The sequence below is a fragment of the Dermacentor albipictus genome, chromosome 3 (assembly GCF_038994185.2).
Source record: "Dermacentor albipictus isolate Rhodes 1998 colony chromosome 3, USDA_Dalb.pri_finalv2, whole genome shotgun sequence".
Lineage (NCBI taxonomy): Eukaryota > Metazoa > Arthropoda > Arachnida > Ixodida > Ixodidae > Dermacentor > Dermacentor albipictus.
Genome location: NC_091823.1, coordinates 11,472,024 through 11,484,339, shown reverse-complemented (window position 1 = coordinate 11,484,339; position 12,316 = coordinate 11,472,024). Strand labels below are relative to the sequence as shown.

At 46.6% G+C, this 12,316-nt stretch overlaps 1 protein-coding gene across 1 annotated transcript in view; it reads right to left on the bottom strand.

Annotated features, from left to right (window-relative positions):
• LOC139057122 (uncharacterized) overlaps window positions 1–12,316 on the bottom strand; it is a 50,055-nt gene that overhangs the window by 29,109 nt on the left and 8,630 nt on the right. Inside the window, exons 8-10 of the mRNA XM_070534896.1 lie at window positions 9,866–10,056; window positions 8,945–9,122; window positions 1,294–1,348 (exon numbers count right to left, since the gene is read on the bottom strand). Of these exons, the coding sequence (XP_070390997.1) occupies window positions 1,294–1,348; window positions 8,945–9,122; window positions 9,866–10,056 (424 nt within the window). The remainder of the gene's footprint in view (window positions 1–1,293; window positions 1,349–8,944; window positions 9,123–9,865; window positions 10,057–12,316) is intronic.

Sequence of the window (12,316 nt, the reverse complement as noted above, 5' to 3'; positions counted from 1 at the left end):
ATCGTCAGTGAACAAATGGACGTTAGAATACAACCACGAGGAACGGTTTTTGACCAGAAAAAAAGGTATATAAAAAATAAAGTTGACCCGAGAACGGATCCTTGTAGCACCTCACATTGTTCTTTGATAACATTTAATCTAATATATACAGGCGCACAAAAGGAGCACTTACATTAACGAGAAAGTCATGCAGACCACGAAGCTTCATGTCCGAGACTCTGGTCTCACAGTGCGTGGTTTAGGATTTCGAACCGTTTAAGGAAGTTGAACTACGCAGCTTGGCACTAGGATTGGATGTAGAAGCCCCCACTACCTGTTACAGACCTCCTTGGGCGCTATCTCTTTCTTCACTCCCCCCCCCCCCCCTCTTGCACAGGAACAGAGACATTCCCAACATACTCCACACTTGCCTCAGAAGATTGCCTGCAATAAAGGACGGCGCATGGTGGTCGTAACACAGCACAGATGCTGATTTATGAGAAAAGCAGTGTTTGTTTTATCATCAGAAAAAACGCCAGCTGTTGACTGTGTGCAGAAATAAAGTAATTGTTTCTGTAGAATTATTGCTATTTACGTTAACATCGTGTTCTGCGGCTCGAATATTTCACCACCATTACACCAACTCTTTCCTATGAGCAGCGCGATTTATACTGCGACCGCAGTTTAGCGCTCGAAATTTGGTTTGCCTTGTCCGTCCGTCCGTTCATTCCGCTACGCTGACAGCGACCGTTGTCGTCATCGACGACACAGAAGACTTCTTTGTGTCGTCGTCTGCCCACCTCATCATTCCCAGCTTCGCCATTGGCACAGCGTGAAGAAAAAGGAAACTTCTCCGCTGGGATCTGAACCCATGTCAGTGGAGCAATGTGCATTTTAGAGTCATTGTTGTTGGGATTTCCTATCAAGTATGTTGGAGTCAACAAATGATTGAGGACCTAAACAGAGAGAGTGTAAGAGTGGGGTTGAATGTACATATGCAGAAGACAAAGATAATCATGAATAGCCGTGCAAGGGAACAAGAGTTCAGGATCGCCAGTCAACCTCTAGAGTTTGTGAAGGTGTACGTTAACCTAGGTCAATTACTCACAGGGAACCCTGATCATGAGAAGAAAATTCACAGAAGAATAAAAATGGCTTGGAGCGCATGCGGCAGCCATTGTAAGCTCCTGACTGGAAGCTTATCATTACCATTGAAAAGGAAGATGTACAATCCGTGCATTTTACCGGTCCTGACATTTGGGGCAGAAACTTGGAGACTGACAAAGAAGCTTTAGAACAAGTTAAGGACAATACCTTGATGTGGGCGAGTTGGTTTATCTTGACAGTCTTTAGCGCTTCTTTATAGAAGCTGTCGAGTTAAGGACTGAGCAAAAAGCGATGGAAAGAAGAATGCTAGGCATAACCTTGAGAGATAGAAGGAGAGCGGTTTGTATCAGAGAGCAAACGGATATTGCCGATATTCTAATTGACATTAAGAGAAAAAATGGAGCTGGATAGGTCATGTAATACGCAGGTCAGATAACCGGTGGACAATTAGGGTCACAGAGTGGGTGCCAAGAGAATGGAAGCGCAGTCGAGGACGGCACGTGAGTAGGTGGGGCGATGAAGTTAGGCAATTCGCGGGCGCCAGTTGGAATCGGTTGGCGCAGTGCAGGGGTAATTGCAGGTAGTAGGGAGATGCCTTCGTCCTGCAGTAGACATAAAATAGGGTGGTGATGATGATGATTATGATGATGATGAGGATGATGATGATACTAATTTTTGAGTCGAGAGCGCTAGGCACGGAGCTGTCGCGCAATCGTTCTACGCCCAAGCGCAACTGGCCCCCTCGTGAAATCGGCGGTTTGTCTGAAGCCGCCAAACAAGCAAACGAGGAAAGCGCCTGGGCCTCTGTGCTGGCTCCTGTTTGTCCGCAAATTTCGTCTGCACAGTTAGTTAGCACTATGGGCAACGGCAATGCAGAAATTTCAGGATACAAATTGTTAAGCGTCATTTACACTCTTTGAACTAACATTCTGAACACAAACTCTGACACGCACATGCCTGAAATTTCGCTGTTGAAATGTTTGCTGTTAATGGATAGGTAAAAATTTATTAAGAAACAGCCCCGCCTACTATTCAAGAATACGTTAGCATGCATTGGGAGATGGTTATTTGGGGCACTATATTGCACTCTGTTATGGGGGGTGCTCCCCCTCTTACCACCGTGCCTTACCCGCACGCGGAATCCAAGCGGTACTTCGAGCGCCACTTCCTCAAGTAACGCGTTCCAAACCCTGTGCAGCGCCTATAGCTGCCACGAGGGAAGAATGCAAGAACGCTCGCTTTACCACCGTGCCCCATGCGGTACTGAACGATACCACCCTGCCAGCGGTATACTATCCTAGGGTACGGTTACGCGCGGGCTTTACGTTGAAAGCGATCTGCTTTGGGGGCACAGTCTATAAAAGGGCCGAGGGCTCGCAGCTTTGCGTGCGCTGTGTTGCGTGGGCTTTGCGTGCGCTGGCGGCTGCTGCTGTCGTGTTTCCTCCCGCCAGCGTTTTGACAGCGAGTGTCCGCGGTCATCGAGTGTGCAGTGTTCATGTTTGCCTGTGCGCGCCGACCTCATGCTGGGTAATTTAGGTAGTAAGCGAGTGTTTCCCATGGGGCCTTCTAGTCTGGCGGCTGCGGCGTATGACGCGGTAGCACGAGCCCTATATTGAATACGATCTGCCATACGAGCAGTGTAGGCGCCTAGGCGCACCGAGGGCCGATAGCGTCGTGTGCCCCATAGCGCCCATTCGCTTGCGCATCACTCGCGTTCACGAAATGAAACGTATTGCACGGAAATAAAGTGTTCGACAATTAGTGCAAGGCTTTCCGCTCCATACAGACTCATAGAGCAGCAGCGTCAGCGCATAAATTTCGGAGGACCGAGCAAGCAATACTGTAATAGACGGAAGATTACCGCAACAAATTTAAATATCAGAAATTTATTCTTCCTAAATTGGAATAACCCATCTATTTCTTGGCCAATCTCCAGGCGCCACATACGTGATAGAAAGAAGAAACCATTTTCCTGGAGAGATGGGGGTATGTTTGCATGCAATTATTCTTTGTCGTATTCGTGAGAACAGCGTATGCACCACAAAGAAGGATAACACGACAATAATGATAATAAGCTTAAAACGTGGCACATGCCCACTTTAGAGGATGCGTCGCGAGGGAAGGTGGTTGGTGGAAAACAGGGTCGAAAAAATTGACAACGTCAATGCGAAAAAAGTGATGCCGTAGCACGGTTGCTCACAGGATTATACAGCTGCTCACGATATCCACATCCGCCAACTAGAATGAACGTCATGGGGCGCGGCGGAGTCTGGCTGCACTGTGCAGCATGGCGGATGCACGGAGGTGTCCGCGTCCCTGCAACCGCTGTATTTGTTTATTATCTTGCAGTGTGATTTTGGTCTACGCTGTTTTGTTGAAGGAAAGCGAGTGGTTGACGCCGAGAACGTCATTTTAGTCGGTATACGAGAGGTGGATGGTCACGCTGTGTGTGCAAAGACTACGGAGTGGCGGGGGAACTCGTACGAGACTCTGATGATAGCACGGATGTGTTCGGGGACCCATTGGTTGTGGATGCAAAATACTCGTGGATTGGTGGGTTGTCAGAAAAGTGCAAGCATGTTTTTACTATTTTGATTCGCTGTTAAGGCGGAGATTTATAGTCCGGCGTACCGAGCATGTGAGGCAGCGGCCGGCGAAGTCGGATACGTCACGCCGGCGATGCTAGGATTGCCGAAAGTTTCCTACCTGTGCAGTTCGGTGCCTACAGCAGCGAGCTCATCAGCTCTATCAGCTGTTGCCGCTGTGCATGTGCATAAGTGCGCGGCGAGCGAGCGCTTTTTTTTCCTTTGCACGCTATCTTCAGTCTAGAGAGTGAGCTAATCTGAAACCGAGCCTTTCATCATATTGGGAGACCTATATTTTCGTATGCGCGGCTTGGCTACAGTGGCGAAGCTTTTCGCAACTTTCACGTTCCGAAAGTTTCTGTCAGCTATATTACATTCAAGATATGCGCAAGGTGACTGCTACTTCGCTTAGCCGTGCCACTTGCCATAGGTTTCCTATTGTCTCTCTCGTAGAGAACAGAAACGAGAAAAAAGAAACAGTAGGATCTGTTTACAATAAAAACGGGCAATTTTAAACCCTGTGTATGTTTGGATTGTGGTTCATTGCCTGATCCTGAATTATTACATCCCGCTCCCTCCGTATCACCGCCTATAGATGGCAGTTGTGTACGCTTACAAACCAAAATAATCTAGTTATGCGTACATTAACGTTAATTCGCCTCTTGCACGAACGTAAAATAGGTTTGCATGTTTTGCATATTTTTGTTTTATAAGCAGTTCGTTGATTTCCCAAGAGGCGGTAATTTTTAACCGTGCTCGGAATTTTCGCAATCATCCAAGTAGGAAGCAAATATGGTGGCATCCGGAAGAGGCGCACGCTTCGAGAGATCGCAGATCTCGTGATTCCGCTGCGTCTGCGGCTCATTTTATCGATGAGCAGCAGCTAATCTGAGGATGCTGCCTTCTTTTAGGACTTACGACTCTGAGAGCGACGACGACGAAAAGCAGCCCGGAACATCGGCGGCCACAGCCCGGCGCGCCCAACTGTTGCGCTTGCAGTTAAATTTGTGTATTGGAAAACCTAGGGCGCTCAACGTAAAGCTATTCCAAACTTTTCTATTCCACTTCTGCAATCAGCCCTCCGCGATTGGTCAAAAACATTTTGGGACCACCCCTACTTCGCCTGTTTGTCATGCGAGGTCACGAAAGCCGGAATTGCTCCCATTCTGACATGACGTGTACACACTGATGATGCATAATTCACCCGAACAATAGCAAAATAATTAGTTCTGATTCGACGCCTTTTTGGCATTAGCCATCCGCCATTGGTCAAAAGGTTTCAGGCTGCATCCACTTCACCTGTCTGTCACTCGACGTCACAAAACCTCGAAAACTCATTGCGTCGAAGTGACATGTGCGCGTTAAAGATGCATTAACATGCCGAACAAAACTGGATTTTTTTCTGAATAGCCGGAGACTGCCCCGTTCCGAATGAAATAAAAGATGGCTGCCGCCGATCGCCCACGCACTGGCTACTCCCACCTGCCGGAGAGCATGGGTTTATTTGCGTATAACAAAACGTTTTGCGTGGCCGTATAATGTTACCCAGCCCTTTCGGCACGTATATAACATCGCTCTGCGAAGTCTTTTTTGCTGAGGATCTGTTTTAGCGGCGTTTTTAATTGTCCGTTAAATGCCGCCGCGATAATAGACAAGCCATGGCAAGCTAAGTAAGGGAAAGCGGGCCAATCGCAGACGCCGGCACCTCCGTCTTCGCCCGGTTATATTTTTTCAGTGTGCTGGCCCGACCCCATACAAACCCTTTTCACTTCACGTGCTCATCGCCTCTTGTCAGCCAATCAGAGAGCAAAAACCGCTCAATGTAGGCAATTGTATTCGTTTTGAAAGCAAACAAAAGTGACTTCCTATAAACGACTAGCGCGTTTTGATTGGGCTGTTCAGTCAACGCTGCGGGTCACCGCCCGATGCTCGCGTTGGCGGTTACGTAAATTTGACGTCATGAGATTGGAAGGAAGACATATTGGAATAGTGTTACGTTATAGGGCCCCTGTTCAATAAAGAAAATTGATTTTCTTCGATAGCACCTATTAGACGGCAATCCATTTTGTATATCAACATTTTTGTTACATATTTTTCTTAGTAGATACAAGCGGGTTTTTAGAAACTTTGTTCAATCCTATCACACAACCTCGAGGCTGGCAATTTATATCTTTTTATGACATATATCTCGTCAATAAAATTTTTATGCGTGAAAAGTGAATTCATTCTTCTTTTTGTTTATGTATTACATAAAATATTCAATGCAGTTGATATTTTCAGAAAATATATCTGGCATAACCTACAAAGACACATATTTTCCCCATGGTAGGGAAAGAGTTAAGGTAGTGGTTAGGTCGGCGAACGTCCGCCGCAAAACCTCACCGGGCGACGACGTCATAGCGCGTGCCCGCACCGCTTCACCGTAGCTTACCCTCGCCGCGCCGTACGGAGGCCGCGCATGCGCAGATGCGGACTTAAGTCGTGACGTCACCATACAGGTATAAAAGCAGCTCCGCTCCGCCGCCGCGCCGACAGAACAGGCGGGTCTCCGACGAACAAAGAGATGGGGCGACAGAACAAGAGCGTCACTCCCGAAGAAGAGGATGCGCGGGGCGAAAGCCGCCAAGCCACCACTCGAGAACGGACGCGAAGACTTCGGTCCAGTCCCAAATATCGCGCCCGTGAAGCGGCGGCGAAACGTCAGCGAGTTGCAGAAGATCCAGAGTTGCCTGCGTGCAACCAGACGCGTCGACAAAATGATCCGGGCCTGCGAGTCGGGCAGAACTTTCAGTGGCAAGGTTGGTCATCCATGGGAGATGCCGACGAAAGAAATTACTGAAAAAAAAACATTGTACATACTTTAATGACCAAGCGTCCATTACCCTTTGGGGGGCTAACGACGACACCACGCAGAAAACTTGACCGAGTCTTGAAGCACGACTACGCAGAAGAGTTGGCCGAGTCTCCAATCATAACCATGCATAAACTTAGCCGAACGAAGAATAGCCGAAGAATAGCTTAGCCGAACGTGGGGCTCCTAGCTTCGCTGTTTGCCGAGTCTTCGCGCCACTAATGCGGAGCTTCCCCCAATTGTTTTCTGTGTACGCACTAGACTCAATGCCCAGCTTATCAAGATAGAGCAGAACCATAGATTATATTCTTTCGCGATATCATCGTAATTTTAAGGATTCCAAGTTGGCTGTCCTAAGCAGAGCACTGGCTGAAGTCTGGTGATTACGCAAGCCAAATAAAACGAGATTTTTGCTGTAGGCTCTCAAGTTGATTCCCACTGCCATGAATTTTTCGGTGCTCGTGCTCCCGAGGAGACCGAGTGCCGCCTTATACGCCTTGCGTATGGTGGCGTCTATCTTGTTACGTTCCCTCGGCCCCCAGTTGTGGAAGGCGGCCACGTACGTTATGTGGCTAACTGTGAAGGATTGAACGAGCCTAGTCAGGCTCTCCTCCTTCATCCCTGCTCTTCTTCGCGGAAGTAGCGAGGGACCAAGACCTCGAGGAGCACAACGCACGAGACTGACGTAGTGGCCGCGTCGCGGTAAAAACTTGTCCTCCCTGAGTGGAGGGAGCCTAACCGATTTTGCAGGCATTTTTGAATAAAATTTTTCTCTCTCTCTCTTTCTCTCTCTTTCTCTCTCTCTCTCTCTCTCAAGTTGATTAATATTTTTCTCAGTGAACGGATGCCAATCCATGAAGGTGTGTTCTAAGACCAGCAGATTATATGTGCTATAATCCAATAATCTTCATGGTAAAATTTCCAGCGCGCCATAAATTTCACTATGAATACTTAGCAACACGCCCAACTACCAGTTCTGCGCCAATAATCTTATATTTCTTGTGTTGACTGGTGTATCCTGAGGTACGCAGGCTTCCTCGTGGCTTTCTTTTCAAGTGATGTGGTCATTCCACCGGAGGTGCACAGTAATTTTATGTCGAGGTATTTATAGTTACACACAGCAGTAAGACAATAACCGATAATTGAATACGGGTATATCAGCGCCTCTTTGTTTTGTTTTTGTTTTGGCATTGTTACTGAAACTTTTTTGTTGTTGTTGTTGTTTTTCTTGAGTAGAACACGTTGCTGAGTGAGTTGGTTGAGATCTAATGAATACATCGTTGCGCCAACAGGAAAATAAAGACTTAGGAAGACAAGTAGGAAACGATGTGTTTTGTGCTGAACTCCAACTGATTTTATTCTTACACTAGAGTAGGGAGAATCAACAAATGCGCATGAGTACATTAGTGTTGTCTAGAGCAGTTATACAGTGACGTTTCTTAACAGCTACATCTCGTTGTCAAACAGAAAAACAGACGTATCACTAATGCAACTCGTGCCTCTCTCTTTTATGTGATATGCCTCCAAAAGTTATGTTGCTAACATATCCCCACTCCAGCCAATTGTCTTAATCTCACGCAGTAGTGACTGACATCTGCCTGCTAAGCAAACCATGCAATGCGTACATAAATGCTCATTACCCTTGTTTATTATACACGATTCTCGGTCCCGTGCCTGGTCATTCACGCATCTGCCCCTTTGACCCACGTAGGACTTCCCACATTTCAGCAGTACCTCGTATATAACACCCGTCGCGCATTTCACGTATGGTCTAGTGCGGTTTTTCAGGCATCCCGACTTTTTTTCAACGCGCTTTATGCGCGTACACAGTCCAGCCAACTTGCGTGGCACCTAGAACCTGCCACACCTTCGAGTTGTGGGAAAGTTTCTGGATGTATGGCACCGCTTTCCTATAACATTTATGTAGCAAATTTTGTGTACCACATATTGAGCAATAGAAAGCTGTATCGGGATTTTTTCATGTTGCTCTACAATTTTCTCATTCACACTTTTCATTTAATTATAACATTTGAGTAGTTGATTAATTAATTAAAACTGATTATGTAATTAGGGGAAGTGCAAAACAATCGTCTGAGTATCTTCAAGGGACGGCAAACATTAGTTTGGTTCTTTCCAGATACGTGGCATTTGGATAACCTTATATCTGGGTGCGTGATAGTTGGGACGCCCTTTATAAATAGAACTACACCGGATACAGAACCCTGCAACACATGGTTGCGAAGATACTGTTAAGAGGTGAAGCCATTCTTTATCCGGCCGTTCGAGCACGAATAATATACAAAAGAATAGAGAGCGCTGACGCAGAAAATTCGGATATTATACCATATTTCTGTCAACTGCTCCTATTTTAATCCTAAGTCGCCATCACGAGATCAATTGCGAGCGTTTAAGAGTTTTAGGTTATCGTGATAAGAAGCGAAGCCCTTGCGTATCGTCGACCACCGTCAGGAGAGCACGCTCAATGTTGAGGGAGATATTTTTTCCTTCTTCAGGAAGGACCTTGAACTTCTGGAGCACTGTGGTGACGTATAGGAAGACTTCCATAAGAGCCAGAGTTTCACCCGGGCACGCCCTCCTTCCTGTGAAACGCATATTACGAAGACAAAATCAGTGGGGGGACCGTAAAAATAAACGTGTTGTCAGAGAGTATTGTTGGAAATTCATATACTATAATATAACAACAGTATATCCTCAAGGAGTAAGCAACAACTCAAACAGAAACAAAAGGACAATGTTGGCACTGTCATTCGACGTGGCCACAGCAACAACCCTATAAGCCATGTTTCAGGCATCGTCTATTTCGCCAATATGTCGGCCTTTGCTGTAAGGTTTAAACCCACATAGTTCTTTTAACATCTAAGCACTCGCTCTCAGTGCTAGCGTAAGCGGGTAATCAATCGTCCATGAACACAACGGTAGTTCCTGGAAGCATGTTGCCAGGCTTCATCGACATACAGAGCTGCAAGAACGCTACTGCAGTCTTGCAAACTCCTGGAGTGTGCGGTCACATTTTAATGCGCTATGAACACTTACTTGCAGCTGTGAGCAGGTACACATTTACACCCAGTTCTCTCCTAACTTTTATGCTAGCATCCCTTTTCTAGTCTATCTCTCCCTATGTCATAAATAAACACGCGCGCACGCACGCGCACCAAATAATCCCCACCGATTCGACATTACGGCGGTACTGCGTAGCGCGCAAATGTAGGAAAAAAAGGACCATTACTTTCAGCTTCGATTTTATCGTTTAGAGCATCCCTGGCGTCAACTTATAGAGTCCCTGCTAGTATTCTAACCAAAGTTCATACAGTTGTGTACTTACCCACACTGAAAGGCATGAAGGCCAACGGCTTTTCGTCCACCTCTGTGCCATCTGTGTTAAGGAAACGTGTTGGGTCAAACTGGGATGGGTTCCGCCAGATTGCCGGATCGTTGTTCAGACTCCACATGTTCGGCACGACTAAAGTGCCAGCAGGAACGTGGTATCCACCGATTACTGTGTCACGCCCCGCACTGCAATATGAAAGTGAAGTCATGTTCAAAACAACTCGCTGGGTGCAGGCACTCGCGATGGATGCAGAAGGGGACGGGTATAAAGGCGTCACATGTTCACAGATGACGCATAAGCCCTGGACTTGGTCTTGTATATCGCCTCGATTTGTTTCCTGTATAAACTATGAGTTGCGCACGTCGGCTCATCAAGACTGCTTTTATTTTATTTTACTTTATTTTATTTTATTTTATTTTATTTTATTTTATTTTATTTTATTTTACATTTACCGTCTAACTTCATCGCATCGGGACCCGCCGGGGTGGCTTAGCGGCTATGGTGCTGCTCTGCTATAGCACCAGGCTGCGGGATCGAATCCCGACTGCGGCGTCCGCTTTTCAATGGGGGTGAGATGCCAGAACGCGCATGTCCCGTTCATTGGGGGCAGGTTAAAAATCTACAGGGGCTCGAAATTAATCCGCCGCCCTCCACTACAACATGACCCATGATCATATGGTCGTTTTGGCAGGTGGAACCTCAGAATTAAGTTTCTTTTTCTTCGCATCGGACACTTGCGGCACTTTACTGCTGATAACATCACACGACTTGCATTTTTTAGAGCGCAGCTCTTTGGCGTCCGTTCCTGGGTTTCGCGTCGGCGTTGTCGTCGGCCTCGTAACCAGCTCCGCCCCCCTTTCATCCCCCCAGCGCTAGCAGCGACCGACTGATACCGCTGGATGCCGCTGACGCCGCTAGAGATTCAAGATAACGTGACTGCATAGAACACCGTCGCCGCCATGCAGAAAGAGGACGAAAGGGTCCCCCCCCCCCCCCCCCCCCTGTTCTTGTGTGGCGGATAGGGGTTGAGTCACTATCGGCGTCAGCGGCATCAGTCAGTCGCTCCTATCTCTTCCTTCCTCCCTTTATCGTGTTGTCCGCTTGCTGCGCGCGCTTCTGCCCCCATCGTTTGCCGCTGGGTGTACACGCCGCCCCCCTCCCCCCTCTTCCTGCGAGTCTCGGGTTGTGGGAGAATGCGGGAGAACATCCCGTTCCTCTCGCTCGTAACGCGTCCCACGGCTGTGACAATCTCGCGAGGCACTTGTATAGATCTCGTCTTTGAGAATCAAGCATTGGTGTACCAAGTCGAACATATATCAGCCTATTTCTCCGACCACAAAGCTTCCTTCATGACTGTCAAGAACTGTTAGTGGAGTCTTTGTTAAAGGAATACGTGTGAAAAATAAAAAAAAAATTCTGTGATAGCGCATACATGTGTTGCTCGATTTCTTTGCCTCAATCTATCGAAAAGGTGAAACAGCTTATTTGCTGCGCTCAAATTTCGCATTAGGAAGTAACGTAATCGTCGGTAATTTTTCTTTTCTTTTTCTGCCCACGTTCTTCTAGGGCCTTTATTCTCCTTCGTCCCAATGCCTGCAAAGTTGCATGTAGGCGGAGATACACTCGCTAAACACTTCATTTTCATTATAAACATTCACTCCCTCTTCACAGGTAGAAATAGGGGTATTGATAGGGTTAATGGCGTATCAGCGTATTGACAATTTTTGCACTATGAAGTGAACAAGAAGAAATCAGGGGCCAGGAGACGCCATTCTCACGTTTCTAAATCAGATTAGGTGAGAAATTAGTGCTCTCTTGCGCTGTGGCTTTAAATATCTAAATAATGAGTCCTTGCAAAAGATTGGTGCAAGCACAGAGATAATGCACAAGGACTCTTGCTGCATTTCACTGAAGGAATCAATTTTTCGCGATGAGCTTCCACTAAAAAAATGCAACCCAGCATCAATTAATTCTCGGTTTATCTACAAATTATTTGTTCCTGTTCTGGACTACAATAAAGCTGTCGATCCATAGCGCGCAGGTGACTATGTGTTAGTATGAAATACTCGTGGGCCTGTTGCTGCACGTGTACTCTTCATTCACAGGAAAGGCAATATCGAAACCTTGCGTAATCCAAAATTTTCTCGCTTAACTATATCCCTATATCGGTTCGGCAAGCTTTGCACCATTCTAAAGTCTCATTTCATGCGGGCATTCAATTTCCTTTATGAGGCAGGTATGTTATGGCGCGAATGAATGCTCCCTATACAACTTATAATTGCTGCAAAGAAATCTCGAGATTTACTGACGTAAATCTCCGTTGGGTTACTGTACACGGTGTTTCCCTAACCAGTGATTTCATCTAAGTAAACTTTTCTAACCACGCATACACTTCTCCTACTTCACAAACTGGAATTAGTACTTCAGTTTGTATATATATATATA